The sequence below is a fragment of the Drosophila albomicans genome, chromosome 2R, assembly GCF_009650485.2.
Source record: "Drosophila albomicans strain 15112-1751.03 chromosome 2R, ASM965048v2, whole genome shotgun sequence".
In the NCBI taxonomy this organism is placed as follows: domain Eukaryota; kingdom Metazoa; phylum Arthropoda; class Insecta; order Diptera; family Drosophilidae; genus Drosophila; species Drosophila albomicans.
In genome coordinates this window covers 2487747-2507485 of record NC_047631.2, presented here as the reverse complement: position 1 = coordinate 2507485, position 19739 = coordinate 2487747, and the positions used below count along the sequence as shown (strand labels likewise).

The 19739-nt window shown below is 39.0% G+C and overlaps 5 protein-coding genes across 5 annotated transcripts; 2 read left to right on the top strand and 3 right to left on the bottom strand.

The window, feature by feature from the left end:
* Positions 1-770: 770 nt before the first annotated feature.
* LOC117574191 (protein polybromo-1) lies at positions 771-6010 on the bottom strand. Its single transcript, XM_034257889.2, has 3 exons — positions 4964-6010; positions 1870-4908; positions 771-1813 (listed from the first exon to the last, which is right to left on the bottom strand). Exons 1-3 carry the CDS (start codon positions 5904-5906, stop codon positions 840-842), a joined length of 4956 nt encoding a protein of 1651 aa, XP_034113780.1. The 5' UTR covers positions 5907-6010; the 3' UTR covers positions 771-839.
* A 1623-nt stretch (positions 6011-7633) lies between these two features.
* Positions 7634-16712, bottom strand: LOC117575573 (protein Lilipod). Its single transcript, XM_034259837.2, has 8 exons — positions 16237-16712; positions 11202-11326; positions 10999-11138; positions 10705-10935; positions 10538-10606; positions 9035-9543; positions 8741-8972; positions 7634-8674 (listed from the first exon to the last, which is right to left on the bottom strand). The coding sequence occupies exons 1-8, from the start codon at positions 16306-16308 to the stop codon at positions 8466-8468; spliced, it is 1587 nt and encodes a 528-aa protein (XP_034115728.1). The 5' UTR covers positions 16309-16712; the 3' UTR covers positions 7634-8465.
* On the top strand, positions 9626-10541 carry LOC117576691 (tetratricopeptide repeat protein 12). The gene is made up of 3 exons (XM_034261687.2): positions 9626-10028; positions 10085-10207; positions 10261-10541. The coding sequence occupies exons 1-3, from the start codon at positions 9691-9693 to the stop codon at positions 10475-10477; spliced, it is 678 nt and encodes a 225-aa protein (XP_034117578.1). The 5' UTR covers positions 9626-9690; the 3' UTR covers positions 10478-10541.
* Positions 16713-16895: 183 nt separating the features above from the next.
* LOC117575575 (complex III assembly factor LYRM7) lies at positions 16896-17609 on the top strand. The gene is made up of 4 exons (XM_034259839.2): positions 16896-17008; positions 17068-17211; positions 17262-17343; positions 17401-17609. Exons 1-4 carry the CDS (start codon positions 16973-16975, stop codon positions 17550-17552), a joined length of 414 nt encoding a protein of 137 aa, XP_034115730.1. The 5' UTR covers positions 16896-16972; the 3' UTR covers positions 17553-17609.
* On the bottom strand, positions 17559-19674 carry LOC117575572 (peptidyl-prolyl cis-trans isomerase sig-7). The gene is made up of 2 exons (XM_034259835.2): positions 17943-19674; positions 17559-17877 (listed from the first exon to the last, which is right to left on the bottom strand). The coding sequence occupies exons 1-2, from the start codon at positions 19490-19492 to the stop codon at positions 17607-17609; spliced, it is 1821 nt and encodes a 606-aa protein (XP_034115726.1). The 5' UTR covers positions 19493-19674; the 3' UTR covers positions 17559-17606.
* Positions 19675-19739: the final 65 nt, after the last annotated feature.

Genomic DNA, 19739 nt, shown 5'->3' with positions numbered 1-19739 from the left:
AAGAAGGAGGCATCTCCGACCCCATAAGGTATATATATTCTTGATCAGCGTCAACAGCCGAGACGATCTAGCCATGACCGTCTGTCCGTATGAAACATTGGATATCAGAGACTATAAGAGATAGAGCTATAATTTTACATTTGTATATTTTGAGAATACCGCAATATTTTGCTCTTAGTCAAAATGTGAAGCGGGTATCTCACAGTCGAGCACACTCGACCGTATTTTTCTTTCTTGTTTATAGTGTAACACAGATCCATCCACAAGCTTGGATTATAAAGCTTTATGCCACCATTCTTGTGCTTAATGAAAACATGAATAATATGATAATTCTACAAAAAGAGCTTTAGTGGTCGAAGTTGATTTATTCAAGTAATATAGAGAGAAATTGTAAATTTCTTTAATGTATTTTGAATTGTCGTCGATATGATGTAAAAAAAAGAATAAGAAAATTAAAAAAGATGTTCTCATGTTGGGGTATTAGTCTCGAAAAGATTTGAAATGATTAATTTTGACGTAATCTAAAAGTGTATGAGTTTATTTTAGAAATTTGTAAGAGAGTTTAAGCGAAATTCAAGTGTCTACAGTCAACTATAAAGTCTATAAAAAGTGACAAACTTCATATTTTTCGAAACCACCCTAATGAACATACACATATTCCATAAATTGTATACATTACACAAACATAACTCAGTAATGATTATGCGTCTATAGACATGCATTATTATTTCCTTGTCCAAATTTATTTGATTATATACACATGATTTGCGTGGTACATGCATTTGTATCTTTTTATTTGAAATAGAGTTCGACAAAATTGATTTTAATTCGAAATAGATTCAAGTGCAGCTATGCCGGATTTGTAGCACATCGTCCAGCATAAAATTACGTAAGTGGCATAGTGCTTGTACCGCGTTCTCCTGGTCACTGACATTCGGACCTAGCCAGTGCTCTGCCAGTTGAGTCTTGCCCACCTGAAGCGGGTTTATATGTGTGATCGAGCGACGCCAATTGTTGTTACAGGTAGCGACATTTAAGTGACTGCCTGTCTGCAGACTCTCTATGTACTTGATATAGGCCTCTGAATGGATGACTCTATTAGAACGAGGTGGAACAGTCACGAACATCGGCTCCGGAGGCGGTCCAGCAATAATGGTTTGGTGCAAATGTGGCTGCTGCTGTTGTAGCTGCAATTGTTGCTGATGCTGTTGAGCTGTTTCCACGTTAATCGGTGCTCGTGGTGAGACGGAGTTGTTCGATGAGACTGCCGCATTGACCGCCATTGACTGTGGCACCAACTTGTGTTTGCGTGACATGAAATTCTTACTGCGTTCGCTGAGACCCAAAGGTTTACCACATTTGCTTAGATGCACTTCGCGCACGTGCTTAATTAGACGCAACACATTTGGGAACGCCTGAATTGACTTGCGAATGCGCGGACAATTACGCCAAAGGCACACGTACTCCATCTCGACACCAGCCTGGGGATGGCGCTGTATATGACCGGTGGCATCGGCCAAGCAATGCTCTGTGCAATCGGACATCTCCTCAAACTGAAAGTCACACTTGTCCCACAGGCATTCATAGGTGAGCGGCGGGCCTGGCTCCTGGGGTACATTAGCGATCGCTGGCAATGGACTCGCACAGTTTTGGTTGTCATCAATCTCACGTCGGAGTGCAGCTGCCTCTTCATTCAGCTTGTTTGCTCGATCCTCCCAGCTTTGTTTGACGCTAGATGGTAAGCTCTTCCACTCATTGCCAACCATACGCGATATGTCACCAAAAGTGGCATCCGGATTGCTCTGACTTATACCTGTCGATGAAATTATTAATTGTAATCGGTGATTGGCCTATATAATGTGAACTTACTTTTGCGGACATCGCTCGAATAGAGAATGTAGCCAGTAAGGCTTTTCTTAGCTGTTTTCGTTTTTGCTTTCGAGGTGAGCGGCGTTGAATTAACGGACGGGGCTGGCGATGATATTGCAACAATGTCCGAGCTAAGGGAAGGCGTGTCTCCATCCATTGAGTCCTCCATCATGGCTAGATCATTGAGATCACTCCTGGCGTCCTTTGCTGGCTTGATTGGACTTTTGAAATAAAAGATTTCGTCCTCAGTCACTTCAACGCTGTGCTGAAACTTGCGCAGATTGCCGACGACCAGATTGCGCAATGCTTTCTTTAGTTCATCGTAGACAGATTCGCATATATATACATCGCTCTCTGCGATTTCTGTGGGTCGCGAATTAATGAATTCGGCATACTCGAGAACTGCACAACGGCCTACGATGCCAATCACTGGACTGATATCTTCCACAGTGCTAAGCAGCAGTTCTTGGCGGTAAAATTGTTTGCCTAACGCAGGAGTTGTTTCGTTTGGCGCTAACAGCCACGGTCCCTTAAAATACGATTTACCATTGATCTCCCAGATCTGCTGGACCTGGGCAACTGATTGCTTGCCAGTTTGCGTCGCAACGTAAACGAAGTCGCCAGTTTTTATGACACCGCTGCAAATGGTGTTGTATTGCTGATAGTACACACTGTTATCCTCCGCATTGGGAGGAGCATCACAGATAACATTGGGCTTCTCCTTCTCGACGAGGGCCTCCTGCAGCTTCAGCTCTTCGAGCTCACCCTTGTGTTTCTCGATACGTTCCTTGAAAACGGACATAACTCTCTTTAGCTCCAATGGCGTATCGCGGGGAACAAACCTTATAGAACCATTATTGCTCTCACGCGCTGTTGGCCAGTTCTTTAGCTTCTTGAAACAACGCCCTTGCAGATTGTAACGAGATTCACACACAAACACATCTTTCTCTGGCAGTCCATCCGGCCTTAGCTTGATGTAGTCTCTGATGTGCATCACATGACACATGCCCAGCACTTTGTCCATTGAAATTGTCTGCGAAATGCTGCTCTTGAAAACCTCCTTTTCGAGAAACTTTCGAGTCGTAACGTGATAGGTTTCATGGGGACGCAGAAAGATCGATGCCTGCATTAGTTTCTCATTGTTCGGTGTTGTCCAGAGTCGTTCGATGCACACAATGGTGGGTATCTTGTTCTCGGGCGTCTGCACGTAGACAAAATCACCCGGTGAATAGACTTGTTGATTAATAGTCATGCTTTCTCCTTTTGCATTGGCGGCAGCATTAAATTCATCCTTGTCCTTCTCTTGCTCTTGATCCTGCTCCTCTTGTGCTGCTTTTTGCTGTCGCGTAACCTCAACGTCAGACAATAGTTGATCCAGAGTAAAATTTAATGCCGGTGAACTTAATGTGTCCTTGCATAGCTCGTCGCGCTTGCGAATGAAATACGTCTGCAATTCAATAGAGTCCTGGAAGATGTCTGAGTCTGTGCGTGATAATTTACGTGCTCGCTCCATACAAGCGAAAATATCATCCTGATAAATATCCAGACGTTTGTAGGCGCCCTTGTCAAGTCGCCTCTTAACCAGATCTAAGGAAATACCTCGAATCTTTGCGCCTTCACCCAACTCATCATATTCTGGTAGCTCGGCCAATGAATCGGAGTAACAGCGCCCCTCCTCATCTTGGTGATTGTAGACGGAAGTGAAGAGCGTAAGGAACAATTCTTGCACGGCCAGTGGAACATCAGGTTCGGTGCGCAGCTGCTGCTTCAATTGAAGAGTTAGTTGTTGGAGTACCAACGCATCCTTATAGATCTGAGAGTCTGGTTCATTATATTTACAAGCGTTCTCTAGCATGAGCAGAAAATCAGCGGCCAACTCATCCACACTCTCGTAAGCGCCCTGTTTAAGTTTCTGTGCAATTCGTTCCATGTCCATGGGATCCTTAATGATATCATAATATTCCGGATAATCACTCTTAGACGGAAGCTTTGTAAAGATCAACGATAATTGACGTTTGCCTTTCGGTTCTTGATAATCGCGTAGGGATTCGTAAAACTGCCACATTCGATCACGATCAGCCAAGAGTGCTGCTTTTGGTTTGCGACCTAACTTATTATACTTTTGCAGGGGTTTTTTGACCTCTGTCAAGCCGGGGAATTCCTTCAGCTTTTCGTTAAGGGCACGTTCTAGGGTATTGGCATCCTCGTAGATAGTGGAACAATCCTCGTTATACTGACGACAATTTGAGAACATTAAACGATAGTCGGCCACAACATCTTCGACGGTGGCATAGCGATCGGACCGTATGTTATGCTCAATAGTATTCATGTCGATGGGGTTCTGAATGATTTCGTAGTAATCAGGATATGCTCTGCGCGATGGTTTCTCCATAAACATCTCGATGAGCCGCCGATATTCTACAGTGTAGTCCACCAGATACTTTTGAATGCTGAGAATTTTTTTCTTAATGGCCGCATTGATGGGAATTCGATTAGATTTTGGCGAGATAGATGCATTAGATGTATTCGCCGTGCTGGGATTCGAAGTAGAGTTGACTCTAGGTCTGCCTGGCTTGCGTTTCTCTGGCTGCACGTTGGCAGCGAATACTTCATCGCCCTCTTCTTCGTCCAAATCGCTCGTTTCCTCGAGGGTTTCTTCAACCAGTTTGGCATTCATGAGTTTTAACATTTTCAACGCATCCTTGTGCGTTCGATGTGTGACCGAGAATGCCTTTTTGGCGTTGTCCAGCATTAGATACAGATCCCCAGTGAGATCGCTTATGTTTGCGTAATCGCCTTTTTTGAGTTTCGTATGGATTTGGCTCAGGGAAATGGGTCGCTTAATTAACTCAAAGTATTCAGGATGAAAACGACGCACTGGTAATTTCCACAATGAGTTGCCCAATGGTGGCCCAGTAACCCCAGGATGCTCGGATGTGCCAGGCGCATTATACAAATGATCGAATAATGCCCACATAGGACCCTCGCCTTTTTTGCTCGTCTCTTCGTCATCTGAGCTATCCACTTCCTCTTTAAGTGCTGCAAATAAAGTGTTATTTCATTTAAATGCATCTACTAAACATTTTGTACTCACCTGCTATTGCTGCACTGGACAAGTTTTTCAACCGTCTGGCTGGTTTCCCCTTTCCTGTCTCCATCTCTATCCGGCGTTGCGTGAAAATTCGCTTCAGAGCTTTGGCATCCTTGTATATCTGTGAACCGGGCTCATTAAAGAGACAAGCATTCTTAGTCATTTGCAGAAGATCTCGCTCCATTTCCACCAGCGATGAATAGGCGTTCATTTGAATCTTGGTGGCAATTAAACGCAAGTCAATGGGATGCTCGATGACATCGTAATAGTCGGGATACGCCTTTTTAGAGGGCAACAATTGAAATATAGGGTGCATTGCTCTGTCCCCAACTGGGTCCGTTGCAGACATGACGGATGCAAAGAGTTCCTCGTACTGATTGCAATCTTCGTCAATATCCCCGCCTCCCGGCTCCGCACTGGTCGTTAGTCGTCGGGCATTGCGAGGCGCTCGTTTGGCACGTGGCTCCTCTTCCGCAAAGCCATTGGCTTCGAGAATCCGCTGACGCTGGGTCTGAATGTGCTGCCACAAGGCAATGGCATCTTGATACTCGGTTGACTCAGGTTTGTAGAAAGCTTTGGCATTATTTATCAGCAATTCGAGATCGTTCATCATGTCATAAAGGTCTTCATATGAGTCCGTCTTTAGCTTCTGCTGAACTTTTAGCAAGTCAATGGGATTAACCACCACGTCGTAGTAGGATGGCTCCTGCCGACGCTTCGGCGCTCTAATAAACGTGTCGCACAACATCGATCCATCCTGCTTCTTTATGTTGCGTATCGAGTCATAGAGCTGTTGACATAGCTCCGTTGGATCAAGACGCCGCTTTTTGCGCGCGGATTGCGTTTGTTGCACCGGCGACTGTTCCGGCGTGGAGTCGTCTAGTAGCAGCGGATCTTCATCTTGACGACTGGATATCGAGCTGGCTCGACGTTTTCGGCTTAGCATTATATATTTATTTGCTTAATTATTATTCTAATACAACAAATTAAAATTTCTTATTAACAACGACGCCACTGCAGAAAAAATTTGATAAGTGTGACCACAAGCTGTTGTCGAAAATATATTTTATTTCGCATTATTAACAAAATTGGTGTGGTAACACTTCAAAAGAATTTCGAAATTTATTAAAAATGTGCGACACAAAAGTTTCAATTATATAAGAAATAATATAAGTTTTATTTCTTACATTATCAATTTCGTTATCATTATGTAGAACACAATGAATACATAAATAGCAACATGGTTTGGTATATAATATACAAAAGATGGTCACACTGAGTCACAAATGAGTTCTGAGTCTACCGCTTGCTGTGTTATAGCCTTTTCCACTGCACTCAGTTTTTTTACGTTTCGAACCAACTTTTTATTATGGGTTTTTACATTGGGTGAACGTAACATTCGACCTGAAAAAGGCTATTAGAGCTTCGAATATGAAAATGAGCCGAAAATTATTGGGTTTTATATATATATATCAGTTGCTTATCGTTTTGATTGCTTATTAACTGCATCTAGACTAATGTTCTGTTTTTACAGAACCAAAAATTTGAATTTTCTACATTGTTTTCAACATATTTGAAATATGTCCCATGTAAAATCCCAATAAAAAAGAACTGTTTTTCACGTGCGTGAAGTGTGAAAATATCGGCCACCATTGCTCCGTATATTCTTTTCAATCACGCGATATCTTATCGAAATGAAATCGAAAGAAGCTCACAACAGTAAAAAATTATAAAATATAAATATATATGCGTGCAAATCAATTTGTCAGTGATGATGATTCTTAGCGTGGAAGCAGCCAAACGGGACTCAATCGAGTCCGAAAAATTGAGTGACTGACAGAGCATAGTTTTTAAAGCTAACATTAAAAAAATGTTTAGTTCGATTGTATTCGATAAGTTTTTATTGTTGTGTGTCTGTCTATCGTTTAGCATATGCTACAAATAAGAGCAGTTACAAATTCCAATATAATATATGAATTTTTTAATGTGTACGTTATATGACATAAACCAGCTGCTCGAATGTAAACAAATTTTCTTGAAGTGGGAAATTTATTGAAATTTAAATATATATACGATGATTTGAAACAGGTGGAGAGGGATTCACTATTTTGGTTAGTGATAATAGAATATGTATTCAAGGGAATTCCAACGCATCTTAACTTAATTATCGATAAATCATTCATATTTGCATGTGCACATACATACATACATATGTACATGAAGATATACAATTTTTTTAGACATGTTTTTTTTAGTCTATATTTTATTTAGAAAATTTGGTTCAAATGTTGAACACCAGCATGAGCCTAAAAAGGGTTTTAATATGAACCTATAATAACAGGCAAAGCTTCTTGAACTGTGCATGTACATACATATGTATATGTACATATATACATACCTCCATATTGCTAAATCGAATATTCGAAACTAAAGGAATTGTTTAAAAAATCAAGTATTGAAACAGTCTATATGTGGATAAAATTTAATAGCTGTATACTATATACATAGTGCAATATCACAGTGGGTTAACAATGTAATGTTCATCAGTCAGTCATTGGGTCAATAATAATAATGCCGTTAAGCTGTAAATAAAATAAATCAAGAATTGATGTAATTTGTTCCCAATAATATTAATTGCAAGAAGCTGTGAAATGGGAAATGAAAAAAGCGTTATTTTCTTATTTTTTATATTTTATCACATATATTTTAGATGCTTTTAGGTGTGTGAAGTATTATTGGTTTGAATATGCAAATAAATGATGAGATGCGCTTCAGCGCTCGTTTGCATATGCACTTAAGGAACATTGTTGGGCTACATATGTATAAGTAATTATATATTAAAATAAATAATTAGTATATGAATTAGAATGACCATGAATTGTATGCCTGCCACATGTGTTATAAATAAATACAAGTATAAAAATGTCGAAATGGTTGTGAATTAAATTATCGACATATCATATGGATCGTAAGACTGACTCAGAGTATTAAAATTTTAAGAAAAATAACATCTACAATTATATTTACGCACTGTTGTCAGCAGTTAATGTTGTACGCGTGTTAGTATTCGAAATACATTTTACAAGTTGCAATTGAATGAAACTTGTAAAGATTTTCATTCACATACATACGAGCAATTATGTATAATGTGAAAACAAAAAAATCTTCCTATAACATTACTAACGTATGTATGTATATGCAATATAAACTACAACAATTAAGCACAACAATGAAGAGCGCAACATTTACATACAAATATCAGTTCTGTATAAATTATATTCACGACTCCTCGAGTCTTCAGCTTTCTATCTTTTTCTCAAAACTCCATCGTGGTTGCCTGGCGACTAGCGGTGGTTTTGCGACTGCTCTTACGACTAAGATCGTGGTACTTGGCATAGAAACTAGTTAAACTAAAGCGAGGCGACTCGACAAAGCGTTTTAGCAACAGAAAAGCATAACGCTGGCGTTCACATGTTAAGGATTTGTCGTGTCGCTGACTCAAATATCAGTTGATGAAACTCATGTAGTTCGTAAAGAGCACATAGTTTTCTACTAACCGTGCCCGCAGCTCACGCCGTACTGGCGCCGTGAACTTGTTGACCAGGCACAGCGCAGTCGTGGTGCCAAATACCAAGTTATAAAGCAGAACAATTTGAAAGTTGCCCAGCCATTCGATGGCGCCAAAATCTCCCAGCAGATCGAAGTTGGTAATGCCTGCAAACATAAGGACAATAACTGATGAATATTACGAGCACATGAAAGTGAGATATAATATCACACCTATAATCCTGCTTAGCAGTGGCAATGCCGAGGATAACACCAACATGAAGCCACAGTTTAACATCAACTGTGGCAGGGAAGTTTTCCGCCATTTCGGACGCACGTTTCTCATAAAGGGCATGCTGTAGAATCCCACAACTGATGTGGCGCCAAGATAAAATATTAGACATACTTCCATTGCGGCTCCAACGGGTCCCAGCTTAGACAGAGATGAAATGCCCAAAGTAAATTGCTGAAAGTACAAGAAATATTAGCCAAGAATACTTGACTGTGGCGTGACTTGACTGAACTTACTCTTGTGCTCAACGGCAGCGCTTTTATGCCTATGAGCAGCTCCAGAGTGTTTTGGACCACGAGCAGTATGGTAACGGCGGTACAGAATAGAAGTAAAAGCATGGCAAGTGGATAGACGAAGGTGCGTTGAAAGGTGCTCGACTTGCGCATCTTGTCCAGCTCCTTACGCTCACTGTATAACTCTTTCAGTCTTTCATTGAGCTGGTGCTGGTGCTCGTCCATATTTCCAGTCAGTGGCTTGCGCTGATACAGATGCAAAGAGTGCTGTAACAACGGCTGCGACAGATAGTTAAGAGGACGTCGGCTACCATTAAATGCGCGTCCATGCCCATTGTTGGCCTCAGAGATGCTCACATTGTGCAGTTCAATGTGTGCCAGCTTTCGTTTGACGCTTGCTTCCTCCATGTAGAAGGCGCTGAACTCTTCATTCACATCTCGCATCAGCATCGGCCTTGCAAGCACCTGGTTGACAACGCCAAACAATCGCACAAAGCCATAAGGGGTACAAACTGAGAAAATAATGTGAACCAAGTAAGCATAGAGTAAGTTGGTTTCTAGGGTTACCCTTCAAAATGGCAAACAACCAGAGCTAAAACATTATCAAACTTCTGACGAGGCAATTTCCTTTAATATTTATTTAGATACATAGCACTAGAATGGACGACAAGCATATTAATGATTTTGCTGATTTTGAATCAACTCTGCAGAAGATTGAGGATATTTTACAAAATAAAGGATCATCTGCGGAAGATGAATCTGTCCTTCCAAAGGCCAAAACCGCGGAAGACTTTGAGAACCTCGATGTTGATAAGGTGCACTTAACAATACGTGAAGACCGCACTGTAATCAATAAGAGTGATGCTAAGCCTAAGGAGCAGAAGGGCAACGAGAATACAATGGATCAGCAGAGCTTCATGAAGGAAGTGGAGAGGGATGCGAATGAAAGGGCTCAGTCACGCGCTAAGCGTGAACACGAAGCGGAAGGGCATCGTTGGTAACTCAATATTCAAGAAACTTTTTTTTATATTACTAATTTTATTTTATTTCCAGTCAAGGAAATGAGGCTTTTCGCAAGGGAAGTTATGAGAAGGCAATTTTGCATTACAACAAGGCGGTTGAACGCGTTAAGGATAGTGCAATAACCTACAACAATCGGGCCTTGTGCTACATCAGGTTGGTCGAGCTAATCTCAATTATAATTCTAAAAATAAATGTTACATTTTCAGACTTCGCAACTACAAGCGTGCTCTTGACGATTGTCAATATGTACTGGACAAATTGCAGGAAACCAATCTACGTGCTTGGCTTTATAGGGCCAAAGCTTACAAGTGCCTGAAGGATGTTGACAAGTTTGAGGAGAGCGTTGCCAAAGCTCGACAGCATAATCCAAAGCAACTTTCGTATATTGACAAATTTATTGGACAGATTGAAGACGAAATGTAGAAGTGTCTAGTTGCGAATAGATAACTATAGTAATACGAAAATAAATGTATTGTTACTTACTCAGCATTAGAATTACCCCCAGAAAAGATACGCATGAATAAAGAAACGGCAAGTGAACACTGCCTAAATCTGTGAAGCATAAAAAGTAAAACGGATGTAATCAATATACACTCAAATCGAAATTGGGTGCAGTTTTTGTGATAGCGGTTCCTCTGTGAGCTACTCACTTAGAAACCAGAAGAATTGAAACTTTTCAATGCCAAATACAGCGCTAAGCACGGCAGTCAGGACTAGGACAATGATAGCCATCAACATGAATACTGTGAAGGTTTCGTAGACTCGCGCTAGGATGCCTTTTTTGTAGCCCACAAATCCCGTCGATTCGGAGAATAGGTAGACAAAGGGCAAGAAAATAAAAAGCGATAGGTTGGAGAAGAGGAAAACGTGGTTCCACAGCCCTGTAATGTACACATTAAGCATAATTAATAGTTGAATATCATTAACCATTTGAATTAACTTACCTTGTATCAAAGAGCTGTTTAACCACTTGACGTAGTAACTGTTAGGATATAGCAAAAGCACTTCGTTGCTCGCTATAGACACTGGTAGCAACATGGCTGCGCCTTCGGCCACAGCCAGTGTAAAGGTGCAGAGCCAAAAGCTGCAAGGAATTGAATTGATTTTTATATGAATGAATACCTAACCAGCCACTTTATAGTATTACCTTATGCGATATATCAGTACTTCGTCTTCATCATTTGAATATAGATCGTCGCGATCTCTGCGACGAAAACGGCAGACGACCACATATGAACTGAAGTACAGCATAAGGATTAACAGCAAGAAGATCTGAGACGAGAAAAATAAAGAGAATTAGGGAGGAATAATTAAATATGAATTCGAGATTTTATCTATATCCACAGTCAATTTCTTATTGTTTTTAATATTGTTTTCTTTAGAAGTGTACTGTTTGTTTGAACAACTGTGATTATTATCACAATATACAACGCGTATTGTATGTTTTCGTATGATTCTTAAAAATCTATTGTTATTATATGGAACTAGCAGACCAGCGAGCTTCGCTGCCTTTTCAACTCATGTTTTATTTTAAGCGAAACTTAGAATAGAAAATTTAAAAAATTCTTATTATTAAACCTTGTTGCATACTTTCAAAATTTGAAATTTTGGATATCATTAGATATACAACTTTAAAACTATATAGAATCCGATCATCGTATTTAACCCTTTCATGCCCCAATTTAGGTGGGTCGCCCATAAAAAATCCACAAAAATGTTGAATCTTAACCAAAATTTAAATGGTCAGGTCAATGTTACCTGTAGACAACAGTGTGCAAGAAACGATTAAAATCTAAATCAACGGTAAGCACTCAATTTAAACTATTGAATACAAAATAAAAAAATACAATTACAAATCAAATTAAAAAAAAAAAATACAAAGAAAACAAAAAATCAAATAAAATAAAATAACATCGACGACGTATTGGCTCTGAATTATTTTTGGTGTTTCATATGCGATTCAACAACTAAATCAATACCCACGTTCATCGAATGCTTTTTTATATGTACAATCGATTGCAATCGCATTCAAAAGTCAGACAGACAGACATGCCGAAACTTACACATTTTTATTTTTTTCTCTATTTTATAATTCAATTCACTTTTGAGCATAAGTTTGTTCTTGAAATTATTTTGAATTAATTCATTATAATTGTCTCGGACTGAAACGAAAAAAAAGAGTCGCAATTGGCTGCTTTAACCCGACCAGATATCGTGCAGTAAAGTTTGGGTTTCTATTCACTCAAGTACAAGTTGTTCAAATAAAAAATTGTATGATTAATAAGTAATACCTCTAATAAAGTAGTGAACGCTGGGTACAAAGTTCAACAGATTGTCTTTTAGACCAATGCTTATCAGGTGCCGACGATAGCAGTAACAAATCTATTGATAAGGATTATATTGATTGTAGACCAAAAAAGTCAATTAAACGTCCGCTCCATAATTCGAGTTACCATACTAATTTTACTTGAAGCCTAATCAAACAGTATAATAGTTTTTGGTTATTAGCTCTCCACTCTAACATTATCTAATTATGTTAATTTTCTTTTATATATATGTGTACAATAATTACAGGTTTTAATCGAGACAGTAGAAACACATATAGAAGTCAAATAACATACAGTAATTTCCTAAGGTTTATAGATCGTCTACATATATCCAATAATAGAAATTAAGGTAATTTTTTCCCTATTTTTTTTTTAGGACTTTTTTTATATTGACCATAGAAGCAATACATCAAATAAATACATATATCCGTCTGTCTTTTGATGATATTATTGTGATCGGATAACAAACAGACAACAAGTATTTAAAGCACACGTCATTGCTTTTTCCGCAGCGTAAAAAACAATGCAAACCTTAGTATATGTATGTACATAGGTATACACAGACATAAGCACAAAGATATAAGTATACTTCAGGTATACACATGTATATTTGTAGGAACATACAGACAAATATAATTAATGAGAATTTGTGCATGTTTTGACTAACAAAAGAAAGACCAAAAACAACTAATATAATATCTTTGACACAAAACAACATAAATTACTTAAACTCATGCTTCATTATTACAGCAAATTCGCATTTTCTGATTAGAAAATAATATTTTGCACATATGTACATACATAGATGCACACGTTTCTATACAAATTACTACTTAGTTAATTACTGTTAGTATTTTTCAATTCATTTCATGGACCTGGAGCTAAATAAACGAATCTAAACACATGAGTTTTTATTTGTACCTCAATGTCAAAAGGAATTTTATTTTTTATGTTAGTACTAGTTACTAACTATTAGAAGGAGGCATTTCCGACCCCATAAAGTTTATATATTTTTGATTAGCTTCAGCCGAGACGATATAGCCATATAGTCGTCAGTCTGTCTGTAGGAAACACTTGATTTTAGAGACTATCGAGATAGAGGCATGCAGCACTTGTACTGTTTCTATGCAGATCAAGTTTTAGATTTTTGCCACGCCTATTTCCGCCTTGTAAATCAATAAAATCGAATAGCAAAATAATTTTAATAAAATATGTAGAAGTTATTTAAAAAATAATTTTATAGGGTAAAAAACAACTACTGCTATCGGGTCTCATATATTTTATACTCTACGGTATATTCGGTATATTTTTAGTAAATTAATTCGGTAATTTATGAATAATAACACACTGTATTGCTTTTATTTTAAATGGATATCGGGTATATCACTGTCAAGCACACTCGACTTTCTGACTTGTTCAAATATTATATATTTATAGAAAATATTTCTTAACACAATTGCGACCTTCAAATTCCAATAACATAACACTAAATACCTAATATATTATTTATAAAATAAATTGTATTTAACTGTTATAGCGCATGCAAGCTATGTATGTATTTTACAGCGATAAACTTAAAAATTGGCGTAATTACTGATATAGAAACGTGTGCTAAAGACAACTCTGATGAATCCTAATCTAAATTCCTCGAAAGCACCGGCAACAGAGTCTGTCAACTGGCTTTGCATGCCAAATGAAACATAAAAACTGTTCTACAATCATATAATTGTTATACATAGCACATGTCATGCACACTGTACAGTGTACACTGATATGGGTAACAGCAAGCTAGGTGCAGCAACGCAGCTGCAGTGCTTAGTTCCAGAAACTTATAAATACCTACACACATGTGCACGTACACATATGTATGTAATACACATGTATGCGCGCATTTAGATATGTAGACAGATTCACTGGGAATGCAGTTGTAGTTGCTGCAGTCACTGATGTTTGACTGCGTGTGCTTATAGATTTAGTGAGCTTTATGCAAACTTGTTGATGTTGGCCAAATGCATTCAATGGCCATAACCAGAGAGTCAACGACTCGACGTGAACTCAAGATGAAAAACGACCAAAACGCCAACCTGCAATGTGACGTTAAACTTGACTAAAAATAGCAACATATTGTGGCCAAGTGGCAAATTTTATGGCAGCAACCAAACGGCAAACTTAGCATCACAGCAGCCTAATATTGGTGCTGTTTTTCAAGTTGTTATTATTTTTCCCGATCAGCGGTGGAAGCAAAACAAAAAAATACGAGTAAAACTTCAATTGAAAGATACTCTTTAACGAATAAATATAATTCTGTACGAGCAAATGCTGTAATACTTTATATTTAACAGACTATCAAACAAATAATTATCTACATTTTTCTACGGTACTCGTTCCCCTCAAAATTCTTGACATTTCGACATTTACTTTTACCGGGACAATGCTCTAAATCAGAATGCGACCCACGTACATAAGTGTACATCGTTTGTTGACCCACATCGAGTTCGGCATTATTCAATTTTCGTTAATGTATGCCATAACAAAGCAGAAGCAAGAGCCAATCATACAGTCACACAGGTTTCTCGTTTCCTGGGTCAATATCAGTTTTCAGTATGTACATATGTATGTTCTTCTGAAAATTCGATTATTCGCGGAAGTGCGTTGATACCCTTCAATAATGATGATGACTATTGTCGCCATTCTACTGGCCACAAACTAACTACTTGGTAGACAGATAATGACTTCATCGTGGGTGAAGTCTACAGGAGACTGGTTCCGAATTATGAAGTGAGTGACGGGGCTCGAGCTATATACTGATTGGCTGGCTCTGCACTACTCTTGTGGCGGAGACAATAAGTACAAATGCTATGGCAGCACTTGGTTGCTGCGTTGGCTAGTAACTAGTGCTGTAAGCAAATGCACTAGTCATTTCACCAGCCGCGTATTCATTTAATGGGCTACTAGTTGGCTACACACAAATACTAAAATAAATAAATAATTGTATATGTCAAATACAGGAATTGTTTATTTTTAGAACCAGCATAAACAAAATGTGTTGACTATGACACGCCGTAAGAGAAAAAAGAAAGCTAAGAGTTTATTCTGAATAGAATTGATTGCTTCTTCAGCTATTGTTTAAATTACACAAACAATGGGCTTAGCTGCGTATGGTTTGGAGATTAGGCACGAATCGCGACCATTTATTGAGCACTTCAAATGTGAATTGTCTCAAATTGTTTTCTTTTGTGTTACATATTAACGCAACACTAAACACATATGTATGTAAGTATATGCTTACGTTTATATGTACATACATACATACTTATATGCATATTTTTATTAACACAATCCAAAGTACTTTCACTTGTTGCTATTTCATTTTCGAGAAGGTGCCGTTTTGCCATTGCTTGTCAATTAATGCTACATATGTACATATATTAAATTATACAAGCCCTTTCAGCTAATTCATAATTTACTGGCTACTTTTAGTATTTTGTTGTATATGACATTTTCCCCAACAGGAAATCAGACAATTTCAAACTCACTCGCTATAAGATGACTATCGCCTTTCTATTTATTTTAGGCCTCTGTGGCCGCAAGTCGAAGTGTTTAGCTGATAACAGTCGTAAACAAAACGTTTGAACGTAACTATGTTTGCATGCTTATTTGCCAAATACATAGACATACATAGATTTGCTTATCAGGTGTCTAGTTCACTAACTACAATTCAAGTACAGTTCAACACTTGGAATTTGGGTTGAATTTATTGTTGCAGCAGACCAGCTGCAACAGATTGTGATTTTGTACCACTGTTAGGGGTGGTATTGTGACGTCATATTATCGGTCTTGTTATCGCTGACTTACAATGTGCTCTCGTACTGTATTGTGAAACAGTTGCAGCTTCAGGTCGGTCACTTCATCCTCCTCCTCATCCATGTTCTTCAACAAAAACGATAACTTGTCGTTTTGAGCCAGTTTTCTATTTGTTTAGCAAGGACCAGCACCGTACCGTCCCTTCTCTTCTACTTAGCTCGTACACAAACGACTATAAGAATTTATTTTGCATACACAAAAATGCCTTCGACTATAGTCGAAATCAAATTTCACTTTCACATACGAAGCGATGGCCGCTGATAACTGAGCACAGTTCTTTTTTTTTAGCGTTTGTCGATTTTTTGATTTAGCGTCGCGTTGGCTTTTCGCAATTTTTTAAGACCAAATTATCCACAGCAGATCATATTAACATATACAAAAATACACCAACACTACCGACAGAACCGCCGCACAACCCAACGCCGTAAAAAATTTAATCAACTGAATTGGTTGTCACAAACATAAATTTATCGAAACTATTAACGAAATGGATATATCGATAAATTTATTGAATGTGTCGCTGCTACTTGGGGACTTCCAGAATCGAATAAATTTTGTGTAACAATTTTTTTTTTTAAGAGATTTATTATTTTCTTAAAACCTTCGTTTTAAATTTTTTATACTCAACAGTTAAGCTTTAATTCGGTTATATGGAATAGTTTAGTATATTATTCTTAAAAATATCAAAACAGTATATTTTGAAATTCAACGGCCGGTCACGTTGCTTATGTCACATACAATGTCCCAACCACTGAAGCACCAGGTAATGTTGATGTTTGCATTTTGTTTAATAAATGTATGGAATAGTTGCTTGTGTAATAGGTGTTGAGTGTGTTCAAGAAATTGCACCGTACACGACAATATGTGTTTCATGGTGATAACCGAGCCTTATTGGAGGGCAGGCATAAAATAAACGACTCATTTCGACAGAACCGAAGCGAGTCCAATGTGGAGGAAATTCAAAAGGTAAATATTTAAAAAATAATATAATGTGAATTAATGTCAATTTTATGCAGATGATCAAGTTAGCCATCGACGTAGACCATGAGCTACGCACTAATATAATACAGGCAGAAAAGCGGAAGGATGATGTTTACGGTGAGTGCCAGGAAATTATTTAAAACATTTCTTATTAATGGCGTGGTTCCTCCACAGAACTTCGAATCACGCCAGAGACAACACGCCTAGACAATGTGGTATTCAATCCCGATGCTGTTATTGAACCACCACGAAGGCGAAAAGGTGATAGGACCTCCAATTGTTGTGGCGGAGCTGCAATGGCTGCATTAGAGGCCGAAAAGAAGTAATTGTACTAGATGTGGACCCAAATTGTATATTGTTAATAATAAACTATCCAACTATTATTTCTTGTGCTTTGTTTTGGACTTGTGTTTCTTCGACTTGGATTTCTTGGGTTTCTTTTCCCTCTTTCTAGGTTCTGATGACGAGGGTGTGCTGCCTTTGGAGCTAGCGTCCGAACTGTCATCAGATGAGGATGATTCACTGTCTGAGGATTTGCTGATCTTGGCACGTTTGGATTTCTTTTTTCCTTTTGTTGAACTTCCAGACCAGTCCTCCTTACGCCTTCTGCTGTTGTCATCGACCTTGACGTTTTCTTGCTTTCTGTGTGTACTGTAAATATAGAATTCAAGTGTTTACACGCTTAATGCATATTTTATTATACTAGTATAGTTTACCTTTCATCCGCATCTCTTCTTTCAAAGCTATGATCCAATTGACTTCTATATTCGGTCGAGTAATTATTACCCTTGTAAGCTGATGATGGGTTTCTACGATGCGAATCATAAGATTGCGAATGTCGCTGATAATGCAGATCTCTTGATCGCGAGCGCCGCTGGTTAGATCGCTGGGTGGGCCGGTCCTTTGATCGGGAACGTCGCTGGGTAGGCCGATCCTTTGATCGGGAACGTCGCTGGGTAGGCCAATCCTTTGATCGGGAACGTCGCTGAGTATGCCGATTTCTCGATCGTGATCGGTACTGAGTAGATCGATCCCTTGACCGTGATCGTTCTCTATGACGTCGAGCGTTATCATCTCTTGATCGATGACTATCTTTCTGTTCTTGGTGGCGAAGCTCACGAGCCTTTCTACGCTCCTTAGAACTCATTCGGCTTCTCTGATTATGCTGGTCGTACTCAGCCTTATTCCGTCCATCTTCTCTGGTTTTATTCATATTACTATATCCATTTTTCTCTCTCAAATTATTGAAATCCAGCTTTCCATCAGAACCAACAACACCACGGCCTTTACCGCGCCAAGTCACCTTGGATACAGATTGCGAGAAGTCGACGTGAATACGTCGATCATCGATAAGCACATTGTCCATTTTAAAATAGGCTGCTTCACATGACTTCTGGTTGTCGAACTCCACGAAAGCGTATTGCAAGGAGTCACCTGTTTTGCGATCACGTATTACCTCGCATCCCTTTACGACGCCAAACCGGCTGAATATGATCTCCAGGTCATCATCGGTTGTCACGGGATTCAGTTTGCATACAAACAGAACATTCTCCGGCGGCGCCATCTCCGCATCTGGTAAATCACCCACTATTTCAAGAATTGTAGCACGTGCTTTGGCTTCACGCTCAGCCAGCAATTCTTGCATTTCCTCCATGGTCTTCCCGTCGGTGTCGTCGATGTCCTCATCGGCGGCAATGCGTCCATTCTTCAACCGCTCTGCACTGGGAGACGGCGAACGGCTGGGTACTTGAAAGCCGCGTGGATTGGGAAACGGATCCTCGAGCACAACTGTATGGGTGATACGTATGTCTTGATAAGGACGGAAGTTATCATCGACAATGGCATCGTTTAGACTGCGCAGCAACTCGTGTCCCTCCACTACCTCACCAAAAACGCAGTGAGTCCCATCCAGAGAAGTTAGATTCTCACCAAGCGTGAAGAAGAACTGTGATGCCACAAGGTTTTTGCCAGCACTGACAAATGAGACCAGTCCGGCGCTTGAATGATGAATCTTCGGTATGTATTCGGCCTCAAAGAAACGCTTGTGTGCTCCCTCCACAACACCCCAAATGGAGGAGCCGCCATCTCCAGAGCCATTGGGGTCGCCGGTTTGCGCTATGAAGCCTTGTTGCACCGTGTGAAAAAGGTTGAAGTTGTAATACTTTAGCTGGCATAGCTTTATGAAGTTCAGGCACGCAATTGGTCGCTCGTCTGTGAACAGATCCACCGTCAAGTCGCCCAGTGTAGTCTCGATGACCACAGACATATTTCACGGATTAGGGCAAACTTATTTTGTTTGCAATCATGTACCGAAAAGATAGTGGTGTAAAAGTGTGACCAAATTTAAAAACAACAAAATCTCAAAACCAAAATAAAACATCTTGTAACGTAATTTATCGTAGTTCTAAATAAAATAATGTTGTGAATTCCTATTTATACAATTTTATTTGTTATTATTTATTTGGTTCATTAAATTGATCAAAATCGATAGCTTATCGAGCAAAAACATTCGA

Coding starts and splice junctions, on each gene's coding strand:
- LOC117574191 (XM_034257889.2), bottom strand. CDS start 5,906: ATGCTAAGCCGAAAACGTCGAGCCAGCTCGATATCCAGTCGTCAAGAT. Junction 4,909..4,963: donor GTCCAGTGCAGCAATAGCAG/GTGAGTACAAAA, acceptor CTTTATTTGCAG/CACTTAAAGAGGAAGTGGAT. Junction 1,814..1,869: donor TTCGAGCGATGTCCGCAAAA/GTAAGTTCACAT, acceptor TTTCATCGACAG/GTATAAGTCAGAGCAATCCG.
- LOC117576691 (XM_034261687.2), top strand. CDS start 9,691: ATGGACGACAAGCATATTAATGATTTTGCTGATTTTGAATCAACTCTG. Junction 10,029..10,084: donor GAAGCGGAAGGGCATCGTTG/GTAACTCAATAT, acceptor TTTTATTTCCAG/TCAAGGAAATGAGGCTTTTC. Junction 10,208..10,260: donor CGGGCCTTGTGCTACATCAG/GTTGGTCGAGCT, acceptor TTACATTTTCAG/ACTTCGCAACTACAAGCGTG.
- LOC117575573 (XM_034259837.2), bottom strand. CDS start 16,308: ATGGATGAGGAGGAGGATGAAGTGACCGACCTGAAGCTGCAACTGTTT. Junction 10,936..10,998: donor AAACAGCTCTTTGATACAAG/GTAAGTTAATTC, acceptor TGTACATTACAG/GGCTGTGGAACCACGTTTTC. Junction 8,973..9,034: donor CGCTGCCGTTGAGCACAAGA/GTAAGTTCAGTC, acceptor TTGTACTTTCAG/CAATTTACTTTGGGCATTTC.
- LOC117575575 (XM_034259839.2), top strand. CDS start 16,973: ATGTCACATACAATGTCCCAACCACTGAAGCACCAG. Junction 17,009..17,067: donor CCCAACCACTGAAGCACCAG/GTAATGTTGATG, acceptor CTTGTGTAATAG/GTGTTGAGTGTGTTCAAGAA. Junction 17,212..17,261: donor ATGTGGAGGAAATTCAAAAG/GTAAATATTTAA, acceptor AATTTTATGCAG/ATGATCAAGTTAGCCATCGA.
- LOC117575572 (XM_034259835.2), bottom strand. CDS start 19,492: ATGTCTGTGGTCATCGAGACTACACTGGGCGACTTGACGGTGGATCTG. Junction 17,878..17,942: donor AGAAGAGATGCGGATGAAAG/GTAAACTATACT, acceptor CTATATTTACAG/TACACACAGAAAGCAAGAAA.